General features: G+C 37.2%; 1 protein-coding gene across 7 annotated transcripts in view; it reads right to left on the bottom strand.

Annotated features, from left to right (window-relative positions):
* sox13 (SRY-box transcription factor 13) overlaps window positions 1-26,549 on the bottom strand; it is a 675,553-nt gene that overhangs the window by 618,372 nt on the left and 30,632 nt on the right. For 3 of the 7 annotated variants that reach the window (NM_001365489.1, XM_073915893.1, XM_073915891.1), the window contains 11 exon segments: window positions 2,966-3,133; window positions 5,547-5,619; window positions 8,156-8,265; window positions 10,705-10,840; window positions 10,927-11,003; window positions 12,203-12,317; window positions 14,654-14,722; window positions 14,874-15,046; window positions 17,444-17,530; window positions 18,168-18,273; window positions 20,318-20,534. In NM_001365489.1, the coding sequence (NP_001352418.1) occupies window positions 2,966-3,133; window positions 5,547-5,619; window positions 8,156-8,265; window positions 10,705-10,840; window positions 10,927-11,003; window positions 12,203-12,317; window positions 14,654-14,722; window positions 14,874-15,046; window positions 17,444-17,530; window positions 18,168-18,273; window positions 20,318-20,533 (1,330 nt within the window). In that variant the 5' untranslated portion in view covers window position 20,534. 7 annotated transcript variants of the gene reach the window in all.

The raw sequence follows: 26,549 nt of genomic DNA, 5'->3' as shown, positions 1-26,549 counted from the left end.
AGAGGGTTTAAGTTCTGTCGACGGGTCTCCTGCTTCTGCAGTTTAACAAGCACTTCAACAAGCCTGTTTTTTTCCCGCTTGGCAAGCCAAGCTGACGTGACATGGGGGCGTGGCAGCATCGACGATTCTATTTTTTGATTTAATAATCAAAATTGAGCATAAATTTCGATCGATTTCGATTTAAAATCTAAATCGTGACACAAACCCACACACCCAAGAAGTGACTTGGAAACAACGTGAGGTGACGTAGTATATCTTTTGTTATTAATTATATAATGAGAAAGAAGCTTTTAGTGGGGTAGAAAATGTACTTATTTTGCTCACCAAGAATTTGAAGGGAATTAGCAATTTCTCATCAACTTTTTTTCTTTAACGACTGTGTTGTGGTATTGTTCAGATGACACATCATAAAGGCACAGGTGCTCCTGCCAAATTTCCACTAGTTTTTCCTTACTTTTTTCTCACTAGCTCTTTTAACTTCTCCCCAACCTGCCGCTTGCTTGCAGATACCCAGTAATGAATGCTGCTCTCTCATTGGCTGTACTGTAGGTAATCGCCGATGTTATTTTCAATCAGAACACATTTCATACAGCATGATTTATTCGTTAACAAGTCCAGATATCAAATATCTCAGGGGTGTCGGCGACTCATTGGCGCGTCTTTGATCGTTCACACTGCGTGATTGTTACATGAACGAGGAGCAATTTGCCAGTGATTTCAGGCAATTGTCTAGGATTTCTCAAAACTTGTCGGCAAGTCAAAATCGGGGCTAAAATCATGCAGTCTTGACATTATTGGTAAATTAAACACACTCGAATTTGTTTAAAAAATGATTACGTTGTCTCCAAAAAAAAACGAAGGAATTGTTCTTTACAGCTCATTTTAAATAAGATAAGTTTGAACAAACAGCAAAAATGAAGAGTGCATTGTTATTCTGTAAATCCAAGTCAAACCAGATCATGATAAGGAAGTATATACTGTACATACTTTTGCCTACATTGAAAATTGCACAAATACCACTGAAAAACACACCGAGTCGGTGAGAGTTGAAATTCCACGAGGACAAGGAAGTGATTTAATATATGGTGAAAGAAAAAGAAATGCAAATGTAAAGGAAACAAAAACAATCAGTTAAACTGAAGAACTGACTGACCTAATTGGCTACACGCTGAGAATCATTGACATTGGAAGAATTTGGCTTATTGACTGCATGCGTGCAATGCTGCATTTCAGTAAATGTGCTGCAGGCTAAAAAGGTAAGAAACTGAAAGAAACATAGGTGTGTACCAGAAGGAGCTGCAGGCCATGTTCAAGAGAAAAAAATTGAATCAGGCGGGTGTCAGTGTCACCACAATGGAATGGAATGCGAGTGTTTTGTGAAAGGAAAGAACTGAGGAAGGCAGAGGTGCAGCAAGGGATGAAGGGGCTGAAGTTCTGGGTGTTGTTTTCCTGTCACCCCAGGAGCCAGGTGGCTGAATGTGCCCTGCTATGACCTTTTTTTTCACCCCCCTAAGACCTTGTGTCCCCTTCTCAATTCCAGAGGACATCAGCAAGTGACATGTTTGAAAATACAGACGTGTTTTACAGAGTGACACTACTGTAGGATTAGCTGCGAGCATAATGAACCCACCTTTCCCATAACCCCCCGGCCCAACCCAACAATAAACAACTGATCTCAGGCAGGAAGATAAAGGGGTTAGGGATGAAAAAAAGACAACAATGAGGACAATGTTGACAGAACAGGTGCTTCAGAATCCACAAAGAGGAAGGATTAGAGGCATTAGTCACTAGAGACTTCATTTTGCTGATGGAAACTCTAGTAACAAGAATTTGGCAGCAACAGATTTCATTCTTTCTCAAGAAAACTATTTAAAGTATGTTAATTCTCGTCGTTTAAGACCAAGTACAGTATGCAAATTAAAATGACTTCTCACATCTTGCATCAATCATTTATGTCCACTGCAAAAAACAGTTTGTCTTGTTTCCACTCTAAATTTCTAGAAATTCTTAAATCAAGAAGCATTTTCTAGTAAAGTAAAAAATATTTATTGTCTTAACTTTAGAAAAAATAAATTAAAATGAATTGATCTTTCTTTTCCCACCTCGCGGTCCTATGCCGATCCTCCCCCTCTCTCTGCTCCCCACGCTTTCCTGTCAATACTCTCTACTTTCCTATCAAATAAAGCTGAAAACCACCAAAAAAATTATTATAAATAGAAAATCTCAGTTCACATAAAAAAAAACGCAAAAATGCACAGTGATGCATATTATGGACATGCCGAACCGACAGGCAGATTTAATGCCACTTGTGCTGGATTCAAACGTGGAATTAAGTATTTTTGTAAATAAATTGCATATAAATCAATGCAAACATGAGAACAGAGGCAGATTACAGTCTCACAGTGCGAACGACATGAGATACGTGACACGTAATGGCACAAACGTACAGAATTTGCCTCATTTGTGCCTACCGTGTTTGGTGTGAACCCAGCCATGTTGGCCAATCAGAAAGGAGAAACAGGTCTCCACAGCGAACTGAACCACGACTAGCTATTCCGATATATGTTTTACGAAGTGGATGTCCTTCCAGCCACAGCCCATTTCTGGGAAACACCCATACACTCTCGCATTCACACACGCACTTATACATTATAGCCAATTTAGCTTACCCAATTCACCTATAGCGCAAGTCTATGGGGTAAACCCACACCAACATGGGGAGAATTTAAAACTCCACACGGAAACGCCAACTGACTCAGCTGGGACTCGAACCAGTGACCTTCTTGCTATGAGGCGACAGGGCTAACCACTGAGCCACCGCAACATGAACATTAATTTAAAATACAGCAGTGATCGGATCATATTAGCGCAACATATATACAGTCCAGTACTACAAATAAATGATAAATGCCTTGCCACAGCCAAATTGTTCATTAAAAGCAGCAGCAGCTTGCATCTCTCTTACCGAGGATCTTGCTGATACTGGAGTTGTGCATGTCAGGGAACGCCTGCAGGATACGTCGCCTTTCGTCTTTGGCCCACACCATGAAGGCGTTCATGGGACGTTTGATGTGGCCAGAAGAGGGAGTTCGGGATTCACCAAAGCTTCCCACCCCAGAGATTGCCATCTGCCCTGTTGGGAACAACAAGATTAAAAACAAAACAATCAGTCTAGACACACATAACTTCCTTTTGTTTGACTACACGCCCCACAGCCAAATGCAATTACACAGGCAGGTGGCATCTGTGTTTGTTGCATGCCAAAGAGATTTTTTATTGTAGTTGAAACGGTCATAAATTCACACCCATTCATAAGGCAATTGTTTATTTGATCAAGGAAAAAAACAACACACAAAGCTGAAATACGTGTGATCAACCTAATTTAATTATTACTAGTGACACACTATATCGAAATCACATATTACAAGTGTTTCCTTAAGTGACTAGTCAGCCAATGGGTCTTCACTTGTAGCCATGTATAATTAGATTGGGATGACGGGATCCTGAGATGGTCATGTTTCAGGAGGTGTTTATGTAAGACTGAAACAGTTTCTCAAAAGAACAGAACACAATGCAGGGATCTATTTTAAGATGACACACCATCATTCAAGATACGAAGCCATAGCGAAAGGCTACATTGGAAATAAAAGCCTTTCTTACTTAGAGTTTTTGTCTTGTTTCTAGTCCAACTATCTACCAAGTTCCTAAGTCAAGAAGCATTTTTTAGACAAGTAAAAAATATAGTTTTATTTACAGAAATTATAAGTCAGATTTCTGAGAGTTTTTCCTCAGCTAAACAATCTGCCAACAATAATCTAGTTTTCGGCTTGAAAAATTCACTTAATTTAAACATATTATTTCTGAAAATCAGACCAAACGTTTTACTTGTCCAGAAAATGCTTTTTGATCTGAGCATTTTCAGATATTTGGACTACAAAGAGGAAAAGCAGTGTGCTTGCAGTGTATAGATTTGGATATAGGGTTCCCACACTGTCATGGACACCAGATTCAAGGATTTTTATACTTTTAAAAGCACAACTAATTTTAAATCAAGCGTCTTTGTATTTCATGCCCCAGCAGATAGTGCCATGAAAGTCTTTATTGCACTTTCTGTAACAATTCACTTACAGTTAAATTTATATAAATGTCAGAGTAGTTTTCAAAAAGGTTGACCTTTAAAACAGTCGTGTCCAAAGACTTTTAATAAAATTTGTGGAATTCAATTCTGGTCATATTCAAATGCAGTTTGAATTTATTTTATTTATTCATGTTTTTGTCAGCAGCAATTGTTAACATTCCACCACAAAATTTTTTTACTTCAATTATAGTTCAAGCACTTTCAAGGACCGATGTTTGTTTTTAAGTACTTTTTAGGCTTTGAATCTATATCAGGGCTGCTCAGCCATTTTCCTGGAGATCTACCTTCCCGCAAAGTACAGCTCCAACCCTGATCAAAAACAAGGAATGGCTGACGTTTCTACAGTGTCGAGATCCCGAATAGCAAGTGTTTCGAAACACTGCACCAAAGCATGAACTGAAACACCCAGGTCATGTGATTAAGGTGATTTAAAACACCCAGGTCAAGTGTATAAGTGTTTCGAAACACCAGGTCACGGGACTAATCATGTGACCTGGTGTTTCGATACACTTTAAAGTGTTCGAATCGCTTTAGCCATGTGACCTGGTGTTTCAAAACACTTTAGTCATGTGACTATAGTGATTCGAAACCCCAGGTCACGTGACGAAAGCGATTCAAACTGGATTCAAAGCATCAATCATTTCAGAAGAGCTTTGAGACCTGGTGAATCTGCGTTTGGCTGACAGGGTTGGAAAAAACGTATAACTCATGTAGCCTAGTGGAGAGTGCGTGTGGTCCGAGTTCAAATCCTGACTTAGAAATACTTCGAAATTATGGCTTGATGAATTTTAATAATGTTACTTTTTATGACCAAAACAAGACATATTTATTCGCAAACTGTTGATTCAGATGTCAGACCAATGTTAAAACAAAACATGTTACAAGAACAGAGCATTTAAAAATTAACATCTGAGCTGCATCAGCCTGAAGTCGAGCCCATTATCTCTGCAACTCACCTCTGCACTAAATCAATTTAAGCGTCAACTCTACAACCTGGGGTTTAGTACCTCAATTTGCTCAACTGTTTCTTTGCTGAAGCCGAGCAATACATAAAAAAATGACCACTAGGTGTCACTGTAGAGACTGGTTTCAAACGATTTGTAACTTCCACACATTTGCTTTGACTGTTTCAGTGCTTCATAAAGCCTTGCTTTGCCCACCATTATCAAACACACCTGAACCAATTAAATAAGACCTGAACAGCCCTAGATAATGACAGACAGGTGTGTTTGATCAGTTTTGCAACTGAAATTTGCAGGTAGGTAGATCTCCAGGAACAGGGTTAAGCACCTCTGATCTATATATCTGAAATTCTAGTACTTTCAAGAAGCGTGGGAACCATGTGGATGCGTTTCAGAAAATTAAACTAATCTAAATACACGAGTTGGCCATCTTGACTGATACATACCCTCAGAATCACTGCTGTGGTGGTCTTCATTTGTCCGACTATGACCATCATCCATCCGGTCTCGAGATGCCTCCTTAGGATCAGACAACAGACAGAGATCTTAAATAAGACAGGCATAAATGGCATCATGGCATTCATTTATTTGGCACAGCGATTGAATAAGTTGGCATTGTTGCTACAGAAGCTGGTCAACATACAAAAGCGTCTCAGCCACACCTATGCTGAGAAGCACACAGGGCCCCGGGGACATTTTAGCGCTTGTTAAATCTAATTTTGAAATTCAGACATAAATGAACTCTACTATTCTCTCTTTTAAATGACTCGGTATTGTTGTCCGTGTCTACCAGCATACTCAAGACAGTTTTTTTTAACAAGTGTCAAGCTGTAAAAACAGGTTTAAGTGGAATGCTTGAAAAGCCAGCCGACAACAAAGGCGAAAATCACTGTCATATCTCCCTGCGGTTAAACTGAACTCAAAAGGACCAACAAAGTGGTTGTCGAAACAGGTGTCTACAGAGACTATTCCACAATCGCCACGTATACAAACAAGTGAACATTGTGCTAAGACTCCAATAGCAGCTGTTCTTGGCTGAAAGGGGAATGTGGCCCTTGTTTAGTTGATATCATGAACGTCTGTAAACCAATATCCATTGCTGACCCTGACCGGCCCTCTTCTCCTGTAACACAGTGGGTGTTCTGAAAGAGGGGTATTGCAAAAAAATGACCATCAAAATATGAGAAATTAGTCATTTAAGAAGATACTGACTGGAAATGAGACTTATTATCAGCCAGTGGGTGCAGTAAGATAATTGTACTTCTTGAAATAAGAAGGCTTAGATGAGAAAATAATGTCTTAAAATAAGGACTATAACATTTATTCCAAACAGTGTGATCCTAGTTATAGTATTTCCTAGTTATCTTCAGACTAGCTTGTTAATTTCTTGAGATTTGCTTTTATTTTGTATGAAATGGACTTAACTAAACAGGAGTGACGCTAGACTCTTAAATTGTCTTTCTGTCTTATGAGCCAAAGTTTTTAAACGTGTGTGTATACATACAAATATATATACTGTATTTGAGCTGTTATAACTTGTTTAAAGTGTGTCCATTTAAAAAAAAATAAAAGCTTGATTACACTTAATTGTTCTTTAGTGACTATATTTTGTTATGTTTTGTGGCAGTAAATGTCAGTATTTTGAGATGCAACAAGTAATACATTTTGTGCTATACCTACTGTCATGTCTTGATTTGAATATAACACTGTTTACAAGTCAGTATCCCACATTTTGTACAGAATTTTGTATTAAATTAAGACTTGTCAGCTTGTTGCTTCTCAAAATACTGAAGTTTACTGCCACAAAGCAAAATATATTGTCACTAAAGAACAAATATAAATGCACATGAGCTTTTATTTTTAAACAGCAAACTTATGACAAGTTGTTACAGCTAAAATAAGTCTTAAGATGGTCTTAAATTATGTCTCAGATTGTAATTAAGCTAAATATGTGGTTAAACACCTAACTTTATGTTTTACTGACAAAGAAAGAAACAAAAAAGGTGATTCATTTTAAAACAATCATAACACAGTGCTTGCCATACATAGACTTTACTTGGGCTGGCTGCTCAGGTTAAATAACAGCCGGCCAACTATATTTAGTGACACATTTTTTTTTTATTTCATGTCTTTTTACTGTTATTAACATCTGTTTAATTTTATTAATTTGTTTTTTATGTATCTGCTCAATAACCAAACATCCACGATTGATTAAGTAGTGGAAAATCTTCTCTCGTTTACCCGTTTCGTTCTGCGTGCACGAGACCTGTCAACACTCCCACAGACAGTCTCACACGCTCGCAAGACCCACAGAGATGCACCTTTTTGGTACTTAAAAAATAAGTCCGGCCCGGATTTTAAATTTGATTAAATATCCGGGATTCAACTTTTACTTTCACTTTATAAAGCTTGTATGCCTTTTTGCATTAGCTTTTTACTTAAGCCTGATTTCGCTGGGCTTTGCAACTGACTGTGCGCGTCGTAAGAGCGAGAGAAACATTGAATAATTAATTTTTAAAAATCTAAACAACTCAGAAAAAGTTTACAATATAGTCGAAGAAAATGAAATGACTGGTCTAAATCATATACAAGCATGAGACAAAATTATAGAGTGCTGCTTGAAGTTAGTCAAAAATATGTAGAACATGTCATGTAAACAGTAAAAATAATAAATAAAGTGTCACAATGAGATTGCACGTGTTAAAGTCTGTAGCTCATGTGAAATGGATTGCAATTATATTATTATACAGTGCAGTCTGTGATAATTGTTGGGTCATTTACATACTTATATTTAGAGCACCTATGGTTCTGGGAAAGGAACTGTCCCTGAGTCTGTTTGTGTGTGCTTTGTGGGCTATACTGCCGAAAAAGGAGTTTCTGCAGTTGGTGTTTTAAGAGCGGATCATTAATGGCTACTTGCCCCTATGCTCCAGCCTTGAAGCCTGACCAATGGTGACAAACAGCGAGCCCCAGGTGCCGCTGAGAAACCTTGAAAAACTGGGGTGTGGAGTATGTGAGAGCGTATTGGTTTGTGCGCGCTAAGACGTGGACTCACCAGCCTTGTGTTGTTGTCCCTCTCTCGGCCCGTTGAGCCCTGTCCTCCACGCAACAGCTGCTGGGCATCATGAATGGCTTGTGTCACAACATCACCCTCTCCCAAGAAGCCTGGAGAGTGAAAGGGTGAGAGAGAAAGGAAACCTTAGACAAGGTCAAGAGAGATACGTTTATCCCTCCCCGTCTTGTGATGCACAAATAAAGCGCTTGGCTCGATCCCAAGTATATGATCTGATCCCGGACGAGTCCCCGGTCTTCAGTCCAAAGGCTTAAGACAAACAGTCATGTCTGAGGTGCTGACACGTTCTCATGGGCTGCTTCGAAACAGGTTTTCTCTACTGCGACAACTGCTGTTAATACTTGGGAAAGTATTTTGGCAGTGGGAACCCTGAGATGGGTACTTCCTAACAGGGTGCAGAAAGAGCTGCTTTTGTATGTGAGCTCTTAAGGACTTCCCGCTTTTAAAAATGGTGTGACAGCTCAGCGGGAGAACTACAGTCAGCATGACTTAAAGTGCTAGAGATATTTTATGACCCATCTGACAGTAAAGGAATACATTGTGGAACTTGTTGTGAAAATAAAATACACACTTGAGTCCGACATTTTCACCAGAAATGTTTTCACAATAAAAAATGCATTCAACCTCAGGTTGTCAAACACATTTACACTGCCTCTAAAACTTTAGTCTGTTGATATAAAAATGGATTGGCTGTTTTTGCATCTGTAAGGAGTGTTTAGAAAAATTAAATCTAAAATGCTTTCACTTGCAGCACTGAGTACTTCATGACAAAGTGCTGAATATACAGAAAAAATGTCGTGAATGGTTGAGAACCACTGCTATTGCCTGGCACTAGGTTTGGGCGATAATATGGTATACTGCGAGATCTAAAAATAGCAACAGTGTCAGTTTCAATACTGTTATACCGTCATAAAAAACAATGCACTTAAATAGGAAGCAAGTATTAAATAATAAATAGTATTTGTTTAATGACTTCAAATGCGTATGCGTGATTGTCATCACAGGACAGTGAGGAGGAGAGAGAGAGAGAGAGAGGTGAGGTAAGGCGAGTCGCGCACCATGTGACCTGCAGTTTGGCAGTATTTCCGATTTAGACCGAACGAGAAGGGAGACGTGGTAAATACACACTAGATGTTTGCATTCCCACTCCTGTACCGCAGGACCCGACCAGATTTCTTGCGGTGCAGGAATAAATTTCCAAATAAAGCACTGGAGCAGGCATGTGGTAAAAAAAATATCGCTCCCGAGCAAGTGAGCATGAGCGCATCCGCGGGGGTGCTGTGTGTGTGTGTATGAGAGAGAGCGTAAAGCTGTGTGTCGCTTGGTGCTCTCTCTATGTGTGTGTGAATGAGAGAGAGCGTCCCGCGCAGAACCAAAGGTCGCATATACAGTATTCATTTTTTGAATGGTTTAGGCACAAGCCAACATTTTGGTGACGCAGTCTGAGCCTTACATCATAATATTTTTTATTATGCACGGTAATAGCGGATACCGAGGTAAAATAGGGAGGAGGTTTGGCCCAAGCCTACCTGGCACATGCGTCAATACCTTTGATGTACTACATGTCTTCATTTATAGAAGATTTTTGCACGTATTATTAATATTAAAATGAGCAAGTATTATAAATATAAAAAAACACCACTGATTTCAAGAAATTAATTTCGAGAGTCTCTCAGTGCAGTTGATTGGATGAACTTAATATTTCCTTTTTCTTTTTTGAAGAAGGGAGAGAGAACAAAGCATCACTGCTTTACTGATTCCAAATTGTACTGCGTTTTTTCCCACAATGGATTTCTTAATACGCATCAAAGTTTGGCCTTCACTTTCGTCAATTGGTGAAGTTTTTTTTCTTCGTCACTGTCATTACTGGCTTGCTCAGATCGGGACTTGTGGAGCTGCGCATCGATGGATTTGCTCTTCAGTGTTTGAACTTTCAGCAGTGAAATTTAAACCACACTGAACTGAACTTCATCTCTGAATCTAGACTTTACTAGAACTATGTTAAGCTGATTTGACACAATCTAAATTGTAAAAATTGCTTTATAAATAAATATGAAATGGATTGAATTGCACCTCAGCGTCATGAGGATGTTGCATTTTCTTTGGAAATGAAAATCAGGTTGACATCAGCACTCAATGTCCAACCTAAAATCAACCAAATATCAACGTCTAATGATGTTACAGCTTGATGTTGTGTAGACGTTACCACTATGACGTCTATCAGACGTTGGATTTTGGTTGCCATACCTGACGAATAAATGTCAGTATGTGACGTCAATATGACGCTGGTTTAAAATGTTGCCTCAACATTGGATTTTGGTAACTTTCCAACTCAACAACAAAATAACTCTGTCCTTAGATGCTGGCTTGACATTGAATTTTGGTCACCTGACATCACAACCTAAATCTATTCAAATTTTAACATCTTATGCTGTTGTGTACCTGCTGGGATAGCACTGCTTAAACCTCCCAATCACACTGTTCTTTTAGAGACTGGATGTACAGTAATAATGTGATGTATCATTACATACTCAGGCTGAGAGCAGATCGAGGAGGGCTTTGGGGCAAATCTCTGTGTCGATACCCTGACTGCAAATGTGCCAGTTCCAGAGCCTGAGGACTTGGGGTCTTGGGTTTAGCGGTGAGGTTGAGAGGTTGGCTGGTGTCCTGGTGCACAAAGTGATTGTAAGTGTCAGTAAGAAGTACAACAAAGTGAAACATCAGAGATCAGATGCAATGCTAGAAAGGTTTACCTGGCGATAGACCGTACCACTGGACCTTTTGATAGGGGTGGAGTGTGGATTGGGCAGCAACTGCATGGGGTATTCCACTAAAAACCCAAAAGTAGAATGTAAAGATTGAAATATGAAGGATTTATGAACAGAAAAGGTCAGTGAACATACTAGATATCTACAAACCAACCCAATCCCAACGGGACTTGCTCAACTATCAGATTTCAGGGAAGGTCAATGTTTTTCTTTGTCTAATCTTGTGGTCAAACCATAAATTGGATGTAAGAATTCAACATTTAACATTTTTCAATGCAAATCATAATATCTGAACTTGCTATCAGAACAAATGGTCAGCATACTTAATGACTTTGAAGAATCTAAGATGTACAGCACCGCAAATTGCTTATCGCCTGAGAACATCTCTAATTTACCAGCTGGATAAACTCTTTGAGCTCAGATTCGCTTGCGTCCTTGGCCCTCTACTCCTGGTTTCTTTACAAAGACGGCTTGATTGTCGAGCATGCTGTTAGCTGACTAGCTCGTACACTTGTCCTATTGTTCCCGGTTCTTTCCTTCCACCCTTCATCTTCTAACCGAATGGAGTACATGCATACAGCATCAAAGTTGTGCGTTCACAGGAGTCTTTTAACCGAGCAAGGGCACAGCGCCGTACATCACAGATGTCAATGCAAAGAACCCGCTCAGGATTTTACGTGATCAATATGCACTCTAATTCAATGGCCAACCCTGAGCCATTCTTCAGCGGACGTGCAAGAAAAATCACTCGGGCAGATCTTTCAATGAGTCTTTCTTTCTAAGTGGATCAAAGACATGAGAAAACCATCAATGCGCGGCGCAATAACTACTTGCATTACAAAACAGACCTTCAGAAGAACACGCGTTTATAAAAGTACAAGTTCTTTTGCAGTTAATACACTTCTACAATGCCATGTTTTATTTCCTTCAGCACAGAATGGCATATTAACTCTTTCGGTTCAGCTTTGCTCTTTGCTACTTATTAACTAAAATACAAAGCACAGCTGATAAGCTTGTGCTGAAAGGCGCAAGAGCAAACACCTTTTCAAAAGATCGACAAAGGATAATATTTGAAGTCAATTATTTAGAGATTTTTGACAGATGCTATTTGATCCATATGAGGATAACAGATGGCTGGATCCTGTGTTCGTACTGAAAAGGCTAACAATATGACAATATGTAGGTTTTTTATGCTTATATCTGGACAGGCAAGCTTTACACTCCGTTGTGGATGTTTTCTTGAGGTTTTGGTCAAGCTCACCTGGTTTGCAGGGAATGGGCTGCAGAGGTAAACCCATCTGGGCTTCAGAGGTGACCGGCAATGGCTGGGCATTGGGGTGAAAGGCAGGGATCATAACATATGGCATGTTTACCTGCTGAGTCAGAGATGACAGAACAAATAAGTCACCAACATTATAATATTGTGTTTCCACTCTGTACAGCAAGTCTCAAATGAACTATTCACCCAAAAGGTTTTATTTACCCACTGTCATAATGACACATCAATGTCTTCCTTGATAGTTCACCCAAAAATTAAATATTTACTCACTATTTATTCACTCTCAAGTGGCTCCAAAATGTTATGTGCTTCCAAAGAAGATCATTTAAGGAATGGTAGAAATTGGTAACAATTGATATTCATGGTAGGAATACCATGAAAATGTATTACCATAAAATAAGTACTACACAAGTCAATGGCTATGAAGTTCAACATTTTTCAAAACGTCTTCACTTGTATTTAACAGAAGAAAAAAACTTAATTAGCATTCATTCATTTTCCTTTGGCTTAGTCCCTTTATTCATCAGGGGTCTCCACAGTGGAATGAACTGCCAACTTATTCAGTATATGTTTTATACAGCGGATGCCATTTGGGAAACATCCATACACACTCATTCACATTCATACACTACGAACAATTTAGTTCATCCAATTCACCTATAGTGCATGTCTTTGGACTGCGGCGGAGAAAACCCATGCTAACATGGGAAGAACATGCAAACTCCACACAGAAATGCTAACTGACCCAGCTGGGACTTAAACCAGCGACCTTCTTGCTGTGAAACGAAAGTGCTAACCACTAAGCTATCGTGTTGCCCCAACTTAATGAGCAAATAATAACTTATTTTTATATAGCGCCTTCAAAACTTAATTTTCAAAGTGTTTCACTATCCAGAGGATAAAAATATAACAAAATAATACAAGTCAAAAACATTGAAAATATTCAATAATTAAAAACACAAATTCAACTCACAAATAGGCAAGTTAAAAAAAAAGTGAATGACAATGACAAATTTAGTGCTGAAATTACAAAAATTAAAATAAAATTTAACAAAATTAATACTCAAACTTTACTTGTTCCAAATTTGTAGGTTGTCTTTTATTGACTTGCATAGTATTTTCAGTTTCGACTACAACCTACCAACATTCTTCAAAATATCTTCTTTTGCATTCACCAGAATAGATCCTCTCAAAAATATGACTGCACAATTTTCCAATGTGATCATTCACAATAATCACATCGTAAGATATGCACCGAGTCTGGATCAGGGGTGGGCAATTAATTTTTCCAAAGGGGCACATTAGACTCTGGGGTGGCTTTAGAGGGCCAGAACAAATGTTTTGTAACACTATTCAATAAAAAAAAAAAAACACTCTTTAAAGTATTTTAAAGTCCAGTATCACAATATCAGATTCATATAAATGCCACAGGGTTGTTTGTTGGATTGTTTTACCTTAGTTAATTTGTATTTATTTGTTATTTTTATGTTCAGTGAGATAATTCTAGCCTGTGTTTGGCTGAACAAGTGCACTGAAGTCAGGTTGAATGTGAGGTGAATATGTGATGTAATGATCATCACTGACAGAGGATCTTTATCTGGATTTGTTAAATTGTTAATCTGAGGTAATTAATCTAACTTTATTACAGTGTAATTGTAATTCCATACTAAGTGTGAAGCTGCTTGGTTGGTTTCTGTCACTTGCTTTGCAAATGGCACTCTGAAATGTTTAGAACTTTTGAAAGACGCTAAATTCCCCTTTCGTTGACTCATAAAATCAGACCTGCGCATTGCAAGACCCTGTTTATGGTTGAATTTAAATTAAATAAATACTTCATGCGGGCCGATCAAAGAAGTCCAGTGGCCCAGGGGCCATAAAATGCCCAGGTCTGGTCTGGATTTAAAAAATTGAGGCCTGTGACTATACTCATTTTAAAAGCAGTCAGGCATCAGAAATGGTACCCTCTGTAACATTAATGACGATTCATTTTATCGAATTATTTTTACTGTTCAGTTACCGACCTGAATACTGTTAGACTTGATAAACAAATAAAACTCTTTTTATTTCAATTGTATCTTTTTCTTTATTATATTTATCTATGCTTGTTTATTATTTGTTAGATTTTTATGCAGATGCACTCTCCTCCAAAATTATCCTCTAAAATTATTTTCAAAGAGAGATATTCGAGTCATCTTATAATTCAATCATAATATATAAATCACAGAATATCAAAATAACGCAATGCTAGATTTTTCTATTGTCGTGCAGCCCTAGCGTGCAACCTTTCAAGGGTGAATAGTCAGTAAATCATCATTTTTTGGTGAACAATCTAATTTAAGCATATACTGTACATAGGTGAACTACTTCCTCGTTTTCAAGTAGTTCATACATTAAAGTAAGCTTCAACATTTCAATCATGATCTTAAACCTCACCTGAATCTGCTGCTGCAGCAAGTTGATTTTATGTTGCTGCTGTATGAGCTGCTGCTGCTGCTTTGCAATCTAAAAACATAGAATTAGCTTTTAGAAACCAAACTAATTCATGCATTAGCCTTCCTGATTAAAAAACACTTCTGTCCTTGCACTGTTAGCATAGCCCTCAAACACTTATTTTTTTCCTTTGTCACTGGCTCAATTAAAAGCATTTCCACACCTGTTCTTGCTGCTGTCTTGCCAGTTCCATCTGTTGCTGCTGTTTCTCCAGCAGAAGAGCTGCCATGTTCCTCTGCTCTGAATGAGCTCCTAACAGCTGCTCGCGCAGACCAGAGAGCTGGTTTATCATCAACAACAACTGAAGCTCTTTCTCTGCCAAACTCTCTGGGGTTCCTGTAAACATATGCACATGCTGGTGGTCAGTAAGGAGTGATGCATAAAAGAGAGAGGAACTAATGGAAATGAGCACATTTGAGGAGTTGACAAATCGGCTTTCATTTGTAAAGCAAAATGTTTAAAGAAAAAAAAATAGCATAGTTATAGTATAGTATAGTATAGTATAGTATGGTGGCATCCTGTAGTGTAGTATCATGTAGTGTAGTATGGTGTCATGTATTATAGTATTATGTTGCGTCATATCGTATCAGAGTAGTATCGTGTAGTATTGTATTGCATTGTCTAGTATAGTATCGTAAAGCATAGTGTAGTATAGTATAATATAGTATTGTATAGTATAGTTTAGTACAGTATATCGTATAGTATATATAGCATTGTATATATATATATATATAGCATTGTATATTATTGTGTAGTATTGTGTGGTGTAGTCCAGTAAAGTGTAGTATAGTATTGTATAGTAGTGCTCTGAAGTAAAGTATTGTGTTGTGACGTATCGTATCAGTGTAGTACATAGTATAGTATCGCTTTGTATTGTATCATATAGTATAGTATCATATAGTATAGTACAGTGTAGTATTGTATAGTATCATGTAGTGTAGTATGGTATTATGCAGTATCGTATAGTGTAGTATAGTATCATGTAGTATTGTGTAGTGTAGTATACTATTGTGTAGTGTAGTATAGTATTTGGTTGTGACGTATTGTATAGTGTAGTAGAGAGTTTTATAGTATCGTATTGCATCGTATAGTATAGTATTGAATCGTAAAGTGTAGTATAGTGTAGTATAGTATCGTGTAGTATTGTATAGTATAGTATCGTGTAGTGTTGCATAGTGTAGCATAGTATCTTATAGTGTAGTATAGTATCGTATAGTGTAGTATAATGTAGTGTAGTATAGCATCATGTAGTATAGTATCGTGTAGTATAGTGTCGTGTAGTATAGTATCGTATAGTATAGTGTGGTATTGGATAGTGTAGTAGCATCATAGTATGGTATGGTCTGGTATCGTACAGTAGAGTGTAGTATAGTATTGTATTGTATAATATAGCATATAGTGTAGTGTAGTGGGTCACAGTATAATATTGTATAGTATAGAATCTTAGTAAGTGCTATTTACTTTATAGGAAACTGAATATTATTTGTTTCTCTCTGTGACTTAAAAAGCATTCTCAATAAATAGGGGTATCACACCAAAGGACAACAAAACATAATTTCAAGGGGTTCCACAGTTAAATATGTAAAAAAGAAAAAATCTGAGACAAACTTTACAGGTGCAGGTCATGGGCTACACTCTTAAGTTTTCACTTCAATTGACAATTTTTAATTAGCATATAGTATCACATCAGAGGAAATGATTTAAGTGACAAAATGTGTCAACTTCCTTTGTTTTTAAAATTAAATGGATTAAAAAAAAAGATTGACATTTACTTTTACTATTTTTATTTTTTATTATTATTATTATACTATACTTGCGACAGTCAAACCATAGGACAGTTTTGAGATTTGCCTCAAATTAAAACAAAATAATAATAATAATTTTTTTTTATAACAGGTCATGGAAGACAAAAAAATAATTGCCTTTCACTAAAGCAGCCACTTGGAAAATTAACCCTGATGTATTTATGAATGACTTTATAATTTTCTTTTTAATTTATTGCTCTACATTTGCGAGTCACACCATAGGAAAGTTTTGAAATTTGGCTCAATTTTAAAAAAAAATAATACGTTTTTGTAACAGGTCATGGAAGACGAAACATATCAAGTTCCTATGTGTTTAGAAATATATGGATGAAAAAAATTATTGCCTTTCACTAAAACAGCCACTTGAAAAATGAAGCCTGATGTATTTATGAATGATTTTAGGCAAGGCAAGGTGAGTTTATTTATATAGCCCATTTCATACACACTAGTAATTCAAAGTGCTTTACATAAACAAGAATAAAAGAAACAAGAAAATAAAAACATTAAAAATGAATAAAAACAAATTATAATGTGTTAAAACAGGTTACAAAACTAACGAAAAAGAAGAGAAAGACAAAATCGTGCAATCTCTAAGACACAGCACAGTGCTCATTCAGTAAAGGCACAGCTAAACAGATGTGTTTTCAGTCTTGATTTTACCATTTTCTTTTTAATCTGTTGTACTTCGAACAGTCACACCATAGGACAGTGTTGAGATTTGGCTCAAAAAAGGTTTTTAATTTAATAACTCAGCGCTTTTTATAACAAGATAGAAAGAAAAAGGAAGGAAGGCCATGGAAGAAAATATACATAACCATTTACTGCATTTTAAATTATGACAAAGCTATTCATATTCTTTTTAGTCATGTGTGACAGTAAAAACTCAACATCACGTCAACAACTCATGTAAATAAAGGGATACATGTACCTTTTAGGTTGACATTGCCTTGAAGACCCTTCCCAAGGAACTTTTCTTTCCAGTCTGTATTCAGAAGCTTTTCAATAGTGGGCATCACTAAAAAAGATTTGAAACAAAAAAGCTTGACTAATTGTAATTCAAACTGTACATTAAGAGGTCTAAAAGAATTTCAATAATTTGATAAAACAGATTTTCTTACAGTTTTAAATACTGCATATTCACTGAGACAAACAGGCTCAGAGCGAGACAATATAAAACACTTCATCTACAGTAGATGAGCAAAACACTGCATTTCAAAAATCCTTGAGCTTTAAACCTCAGCAATACCAAAAGAAAGCAGAAAATTAAACAACTCCACTGAATGTGCGAAAACAAAGCAAAAAAGCCTTTTGAGAAAGCACTCGAGGACTCTTTAATAACCGCTGGAAAATTTCACAATAGCTATGAAATGTATCATACAATTGAAATCATTGAAAAGCTTCATAGAACTTGAAACAAAAGGAACATTTGGATCATTGCATTATAGACTGCATCAACAATGATCGACTCTTAATTGCTCGCACGAACCACTTGTGTAAGTTTCCAATTAAAATGAAAGTAAAAAACATCTTTCAAACCCTCAAAAACAACAGCCTTGAAACATCCGAAAACAATGAACGCCACGGATCAAGTGAAAGTACACTAATGGCCCTAGATGGAGACTTAATATTTGTAAAGAATCAGGTCCACATACCCTCATTGACATTAGGTTTGCTCTCAATCTTATCATGGGCTCTGCCGCCTCCATCTTGACTGGCAGGAGAGTGTGACAGTAGCAGGTCTTTACTCGGAGAACGCTCCTATAAACAGAGATATAAGAAAACGTTTGACTTAAACATGCATGTTATTGTGACATAAAGATGTGTATCAAGCGGCCAGTTCATAAGAACAACCCAGCGGGACACCTGATGTGAAAACAACATAAAAAAACAAGTCTGTAATTGATTTTTGACATGTTATTTTGATGCCAATGTTGAATGTCAAATTGACGTCTATCTGAGGTCTATTTTAGGTCTATCTTAAGGATAAAAAAAATATCCACTGTAAAATCGGAATTGAAGCTTTTAGATGAATGAAACTTCTTATGTTGTAATAGTTTTTGTGTTTTTATTATGGTTGTCAAAAGCGCATCAAACATAAAGCACATTAAATATTGATTACAGACAGCCCTGTTGTTGATTTTTGATGTTTTTTTATGTTAATGTTAGATGTCAATTTGACGTCTATTATAGGGATACAAAATCCACTGTAAATTTGTAATTGAAGCTTTCAGATGAATAAAACTTCTTATATTATAACAGTTTTAGTGTTGTTTTATGGGGGTTAAAAGGGCATCAATCAAAAAAAGCACATCAAATATTGATTACGGACAACTCAGCGTGATGTCAAAACGACATCACAAAACAAAGTCAAAAATGCAAATTCTTTAACATATCAAACTTACATTTTACATTCACATAAAAAAATGCATCAAATATTGATTATGGACAGTCCTGTAATAGAATATTTATCTTTCGACACCAATGCTGGATGTTAATTTAACATCTATCTGAGGTCTATTTTAGGTCTGTCTTAGGGATAAACAAATCCACTTTGTAATTGAAAAATTTGTAATTGAAGCTTTCAGATGAACAAAACTTCTTATTTTATAACAGTTTTTGTGTTTTTATTATGGTGTTCAAAAGGGGATTAATCAAAAAGCAAATCAAACAGTCCTGTAACTGAATTTTGTTTATGTGTTTTTGACACCAATGTTGGATGTCAATTTGACATCTGTCTGAGGTCTATTTTAGGGATAGGAAAATTTGAAATTGCAGCTTTCAGAAGAATGGAACTTCTTATGTTATAATACTTTTTGGACGTTACTATGGTGTTTCATAGGGGATCAATCCAAAAAGCAAATCAAATATTGATTTTGTAATTGAACCTGTAATTGAATTTTGATTTGTTTTTTGACATCAATGTTGGATGTCAATTTGATGTCTACCTGAGGTCTATTTTAGGGATAAGAAAATCCACTCTAAATTTGTAATTGAAGTTTTCAGATAAATTAAACTTCTTATAATATAAAATAGTTTTTGTGTTGTTATTATGGTGGTCAAAAGAGGATCAATCAAAAAAGCACATCAAATATGGATTCTGGACAACCCCGTGGTCACCTTGATGTCAAAACGACATCACAAAACAAAGTCAAAAATGCAAATCCTTTTGGAAATCAAACTGATATATAACAATGGCATCAAAATACATCAAATATTGATTATGGACATTCCTGTAATTGAATTTTGATGTGGTTTTTGACACCAATGTTGGATGTCAATTTGACGTCTATCCAAGGTCTACTTTAGGGATAGAAAAACCCACTGTAAGTTTGGAATTAAAGCTTTCAGAATGCAACATTTTTGATGTTATTATAGTGTTCAAAAGGGGATCAATCAAAAAGCACATCAAATATTGATTATGGACAGACCTCTAACTGATTTTTGACGTGTTTTTGCCAATGTTAGATGTCAATTTGATATCTATTGTAGGGATACAAAACCCACTGTAAATTTGGAAATGAAGCTTTCAGATGAACGAAACTTATTATGGTCAAAAGGGCATCAAATGTGTGGATGTCAAATAGACATCAAGATTTAGACATCAAATCGATTAGCTTTTTTTTTATGTCGTTTTGATATAAAAGGGGACCTATTATGCAAAAATTCCTTTTATAAGGGGCATCAATTTGTGAATGTCAAATAGACGTCTAGGTCTGATTTGCATTTTTTTTATTTAATCTCAATTTTAGTTTGTTTTGACATTAAGGTGCTCGCTGCCAATACTAAATACACTATGTCATACCAAAGGAGATTGTGCATGAACATTCGCTGACTTCTCAGAGTCATCTCTGTCGGAGGGCAGTCGAGCCGACCAATCGGAGAGCGGAGAGGACTGCTGGGATTCCCGATTGACTATTCGACCTCCCGACTCATCGTCTTCAAGCTTGATACCAACACCAACCATGGTCACATTGCCCTTGGCATGGGGATGTAAAGCAGGTGGACTGGGCTCACACATTCTGCAAAAGCAAATATAACATAACAATCATCAGTGAATGTTAATCTAAATAAACTTGCTCCAACTTTTTTCCAAAGTCTTTAGTCTAAAATATTTATAGAATTGATATTTTGGAAGTCAACTTTTTCATATCAATGAAAGACCCAACCATAACAGTTATTAACATCTACACCTTCCCCTACCCTAAACCCAACCATCACAGTTATTAACATCTACACCTTTCCCAACCATCACAGTTATTAATGTCTACACCTTCTCCAACCCTAAACCCAACCAACACAGATATTAAAAATCTACACCTTCCCCAACCATCACAGTTATTAACATCTACACCTTCCCCAACCCCAACCCAACCATTACAGTTTTGAACGTCTACACCTTTCCCAACCCTAAACCTTACCATCACAGTTATTACCGTCTACACCTTCCCCAACCCTAAACCCAACCATCACAGTTGTTAACATCTACACCTTTCACGAACCTAAACCAAACCATCACAGTTAATAACATCTACACCTTTCCCAACCCTTAACCCAACCATCACAGCTATTAAAGTCTACACCTTTCCCAACCATCACAGCTATTAAAGTCTACACCTTTCCCAACCATCACAGTTATTAATGTCTACAATTTCCCTTAACCCTAAACCCAACCATCACAGTTATTAATGTGTACACCCACCATAACCCTTAACCCAAACATCAAAGTTATTAACGTCTAAACCTTTTCCAACCCTAAACCAAACCATCACAGTTATTAAAGTCTACACCTTTTCCAACCCTAAACCCAACCATCACAGTTAACGTCTACACCTTCCCTAACCCTAAACCCAAATTAGTTTAACGTACAGCTGCGAGTTGCGGAGACCTTCATACTTGATGTGCACGCCATTGTACTGTTATTTGCAACCACAAGGGGCAATGCAGAGTCTGACTGTCATGACAAAACAGATGAAATCAGCGAGTGGATGGAGGAGTTGCTAAATGAATAAATAACATATCAACTGAACTGGTTGTGGATAAATTTGGAGAAATCTCTTGAAAACATTTGGTGAAAATGTTCTCTGTTAAATATTTCCACCATCTTGCCAACAACATCTCATTGTGACATCTTGTATGGTTCAGTGGGATCTTGAAAACTGCAAGTTATGCCTCTAACTTACTACAAGTTATGCCCCCTTCATGTTACGCCCCCCGTCTTGCAGTCAGCAGATGGATATCATAGCCTGGTACTACAGTAAATGTATGGAATTGATTTTAAACTGGTTTATGGTGCAGCTTTTCTCCTGGTTTGTTATATCAGACTTTAAACTAAATCTTCAGGATTTTTGTATTTGAGCTTTTTTGAGCTGGTTGTGTGACCGATCCGAGAATTAAGACCAAACCATATCTAGACAACTACCTTAACTTATGATTCACACGAACAGCCCGTGTTCAGCAAATTTGCAGCACCGTTGAGTTTAAAACATAAACAGTTTAAAAATGTAAATGAAAAACTATTTCAATCTTAACAAGAGAAAACTTTATCATATGATCTTTACTGTTTAAACTGTCAGCCCTAATTGACAAGTGAACTTAATTTGTGCTGAAAAGAAAGATTAAAACACCAGTTATGAACATGAATGTGTCTCCATCTACTGTTAGATCAGCTCAACCAAAAAAGGCATCTTAATACCAAAAATCCCAGATAAATAGTTAAATAACGCCCTATGCTATTCTAATTTAATTCTCTGAAAATTACATTAACTTGTAGAATTCAAAATTTCTGCAAGAAAATTTTGAAGACAATGCAGAGTGCTCAAAAAAAGAGTATTTTGGTTTTGTCCTGCTACTGTCTGGGAAGAAAGAAGAAACCACCCAAAAACACACACACAGCTGACTGCTTTGCATAAGGAACAGAAGGGTTTTTGTGGAGCCCAGACACAGGCCGCCCCATTCAAACTCTTTCACCCAAACCACTTCTTCAGGGTCTCCTAGACTCAGGAGCCGAGAGAGGATATTTGTGTGTGTGTGTGTGTGTGTGTGTGTGCGAGTCTGTCAACACACAGTCAGAAAACAGATGCAAGACTCTAGTGTGCCCATCAAGTATCTGGCCGTCTCAAGTAGCACACGAAAGCCTTCTGCATTGAAGGACAAGAGGGAAGAGACGGACAAGAAAGAAAGGCGACTTCAAAATTAGCCGAGGTCTATAAACACCTCTCCACAACCCCCTTCTCCAATCAGCACAAAAGAAACACAAGACAGCCCAAAGAAAACAAACACAACAGGGAAAATGAATCTCTCCCTTTTTGTTTCGCTCTCTCTCTCTCTCTCTCTCCATATATATAAAAATGCCCATTGTTACAGAGAAAGAACAAAGGAAGTTTAAACAATGGGCACGACATGGACAAAAGCAATAGGCTGCAGGAAACACAGCAGGGTAACAATACAAACGGAATGTGCCGATGGTCCGTGGCAGAGAAAAAAAAAAAAACACTGAACACTCACTGGGCCAATTCCAGTTCCTCCTGTACTTTTTCATCCACTCTGAGAACACAAAAGCAGCCTGTGAATTTACATTAGGAGAAAGGTCGAACGCTAAGCTCAAACTAGCCAAGCAACTTGCTGGAATTGTTTGAAGCAAAGAATTGAGTGGAATGGAGAATGGAGCAATCTCTTCTTTTGAAGTGGTGATTTTCCAATGTACCACCCAGGAAAACAGGGTAGCTTTGGGTAAAAGGGCGTTGTTCGCTTTTTGTGTTATTGTCTGACCCCGAAGCAAACAAATGAAGAATTCAGATGCAAAAACCTCTAAATACCGTCCGAATGTTTTCTAAAATGAGCACTTTTCTTAGCTTCCTGTGTTTACGTTCTGTTATTTCACTTTGAATGTAATGAAAAGAACCTATTTGTTGGCATAAAGGGTGAAATTACTAAACCTACACCAGTTTTAGAAGAAAATGTCAGAGGTTTTAGCATATGAACTCTTCAAATGCGTGTAAAAGGAATGGGATTTGGTTGGGAATAGGTGCAACAAACTAGTCGAATACAATTGGAATTACTGTCCATGTGAACCTCAAACTTGATATGGTCTTCCCAAATCAGATTTAGATACCAAGGACGAGACCTCCCGCCCCATTCCTTCCCCCGGGAACCAAGTGCACTCAAGAAAGATCCTTGGAAAATAACCCGCCACCATTGGTGCATTATAAATAAACACTTGCGAGGGGGTCTGCGCTATTCTGTTCCTATTGTGAGGAGGCTAAAATTATTCCCGTTCCCCCAGTTGAGGAGCGCTGATCCATGAACCAGGTGCAGGAAGTGTGAATTTGTCAGCTCCTTCCAAGTGCACTTGTAGTTCTGTAGATATTCGGGTTATTTGCTTGAAGGGATTTGACTGTCAAAAAACAGCACAGCCTCCAGCTCTGAACTGACTCATGGAGATTAATGCTGGAGGAAAGGTTTAAGTGTTTAAGAATGTTGCATTGTAAAAGAACAACGGTTGGATGGGTAATTCTTAAAACACGAAGGCTGAGAATATACGCAACATTACATAATATCCTTCTTGCACAATTTGCAAGGAGAAAATTTTATAAATCATGCTGACTTTTTGTCAAATGCAAATATTTTGGAAACCAGTTTCAGATTTATGTACAAATTTTACAACATGTCAGCACCAATAGCCTAGCGCAGGGGAGCTTAATATGTTGATCTCGATCTACCGGTCGATTGCAAAGCAAGATAGCATGGTATTTAAAAAATAATAATAATAATAGATGTTAGCCTTTCATCAAATCTCACTGAAATTTGTCGCTTGGTTGACATACAGGGCAGCCTGTCTGATATCTGACCTTTTCTGAAGCATGGGTATCCATATTGCTCTTAAAACCGTGCCAACTCTGCTAAGTCCTGCAAAACTATAGCGGCCATAGTTTTCCAGCACTTAGCAAAGTTGGCGCGGTTAATTCCGAATATTGTTCCACCATGACTGATGATCATTTGGTAGTGTGCTTGAGGCTGGCTATCAGCAGCTACTGTCTGGACTATGCTTCCCTTGCTGATTACATTCAGTGAAAGTCATCAAAGTAAGGTAATGACACAAATAGGAGTTGTAGGCTATTGCACAATATGACTTCATACAGTTATGCAAGGTACATTAATATCGACTATTTTATAATACATCATCTAAATGCATTTCGTGTTTTACATTTAGAATTTCTATAGCTTCCGAGAACCAAAAAAGTCCAGATATTGATAAATAATTTTATGACAGGTGTTTTAACATAAAGTTATGATTGAATTGCCTCTTGCTACAGTTATGAAAGAGTTTGACAACGAGCAGGAAATGTTCATGGGCCAATGACATCACCACATTGAAATGGTCTATATATTGTACAAATACAGAAATGTCGATATGACCATAAATAAGCATATGTTTTGCATTTTTAGATTAGGTAGATCATTTTGAAGTGGTCATTTTAGAAGTAGCACCCCTGGCCTAGTGGTTAGCACGTTAACACACAGCACTGGGGTGAGTCGAGTTCGATTCCTGGCTCGAGGCCCTTTGCCAATCCTTCCCCTATCTCTGCTCCCCACACTTTCCTGTCTGTAAAATCTCTACTGTCCTAAACAAATAAAGGTAAAAGCTTTTGGCGAAAAAAGGTGAAAAACTTATTATTATTTTTTTTTTACAAAGTATTTATGATCTGTTCCAATTAAAATAAGAAATATTAAGTGCACTGTAAAAGGTGATTATTCACTTTATAAATGTGAGTAAACCCATTGCCTTAATTGCGACAAGTTGACTTTACTTACAAAATGTGAGTAAACCCTGTGTGAAGGCTGATTTATACTTGTGCGTCAAGCGCACACGTTTCGGCGCAGCTTTCGCATGTTCGCATAGGCCTTTTTATGGCTGATGCTGACGTGCACCATTTAAAAAACTATACACATGCCGCAACAACGTGTAGTGCAAGCTCTGTGATTGGTCAGCTTGGTAGCTGTGACCAGTGTAGGCGGGACTGAGCAACACAAACCTGTTGGAGTGAGTGTTTACAAGTGTCGAGTGCTATGAAAGAGCTCCAGATGGAAACGTTGTTGCATGCCACTGGTTACCACCTCTGATAGGTAAGTTTTAGCTACTTGTATATTGAGATAGCATTCAGAAAAAACAAAACACCCGCAAAGAAACTCAACACAGAGCAACATAAAACCAACTGCCTGCTAGCGTTTTGGAAATGTTGTTGCAAAGCAACACAAACAGCATAAGAAGTAAAGCGCATGGCTACACACAAGGCAGGTGCCGTGGGTCACAGCGATCTTTAATGCAGAAGTATAAATCAGCCTTTACTTGAAACTGCTAAGTTGATTTGACTTCATTTTTATAATTATGCAGTTTATTTCCCTAAAGGCAACGGGCTACTCACTTTAAGTAAAGTCAACAAATATTTTTTTACAGTGGGATCATGTTAAATTTGATTGTTTTTAATGATTTAAAAATCTTGCAAAGTAATTAGTGTTTTTAAAGTTAATGGCAAAGTTTAACAATTTTAAGTGTAACAATCAAATAAATTAAACTTTTAAACTTTTACTAATACATTTGAATAAATTTACTGAATTATAATAAAAAAAAATCAAGTTTTATTAAGTTTGATGTCAATTTATTCTTTTCCTATGCATGATAACTTTAAAAGTGTTGTAAAAACCCATTATACTTAAATAAATACTTTAAATACTAACATTTAAAGCTATTTACACTCTAACTATTTAAAGCCTTTTTGTTTTCCGCCCAAATATTTAATTAGCTCTCTAATAAAAGTACAGAGAGGGGAAAAAAACAATACACTAGGACTGTACTGACAGCATTGTTCTTAATCCCCTTTAATCTTGCCTTGGAGCAAACTATGAATGTGTCATAACTCGGCGATAAGAATTATAATGGCAAGCTCTTATGTCAGCACATGCAAAACAAGCCCAAAAGAATCAACAGTTTGATTGATGGCAACTGCCAGTCGCTCTAACAAGAGAAGTCGCCTGCA

This window comes from Danio rerio, chromosome 11, assembly GCF_049306965.1.
Source record: "Danio rerio strain Tuebingen ecotype United States chromosome 11, GRCz12tu, whole genome shotgun sequence".
Taxonomy (NCBI): domain Eukaryota; kingdom Metazoa; phylum Chordata; class Actinopteri; order Cypriniformes; family Danionidae; genus Danio; species Danio rerio.
The sequence above is the reverse complement of the archived record's forward strand: the minus strand, read 5'-3'. Positions and strand labels throughout refer to the sequence as shown.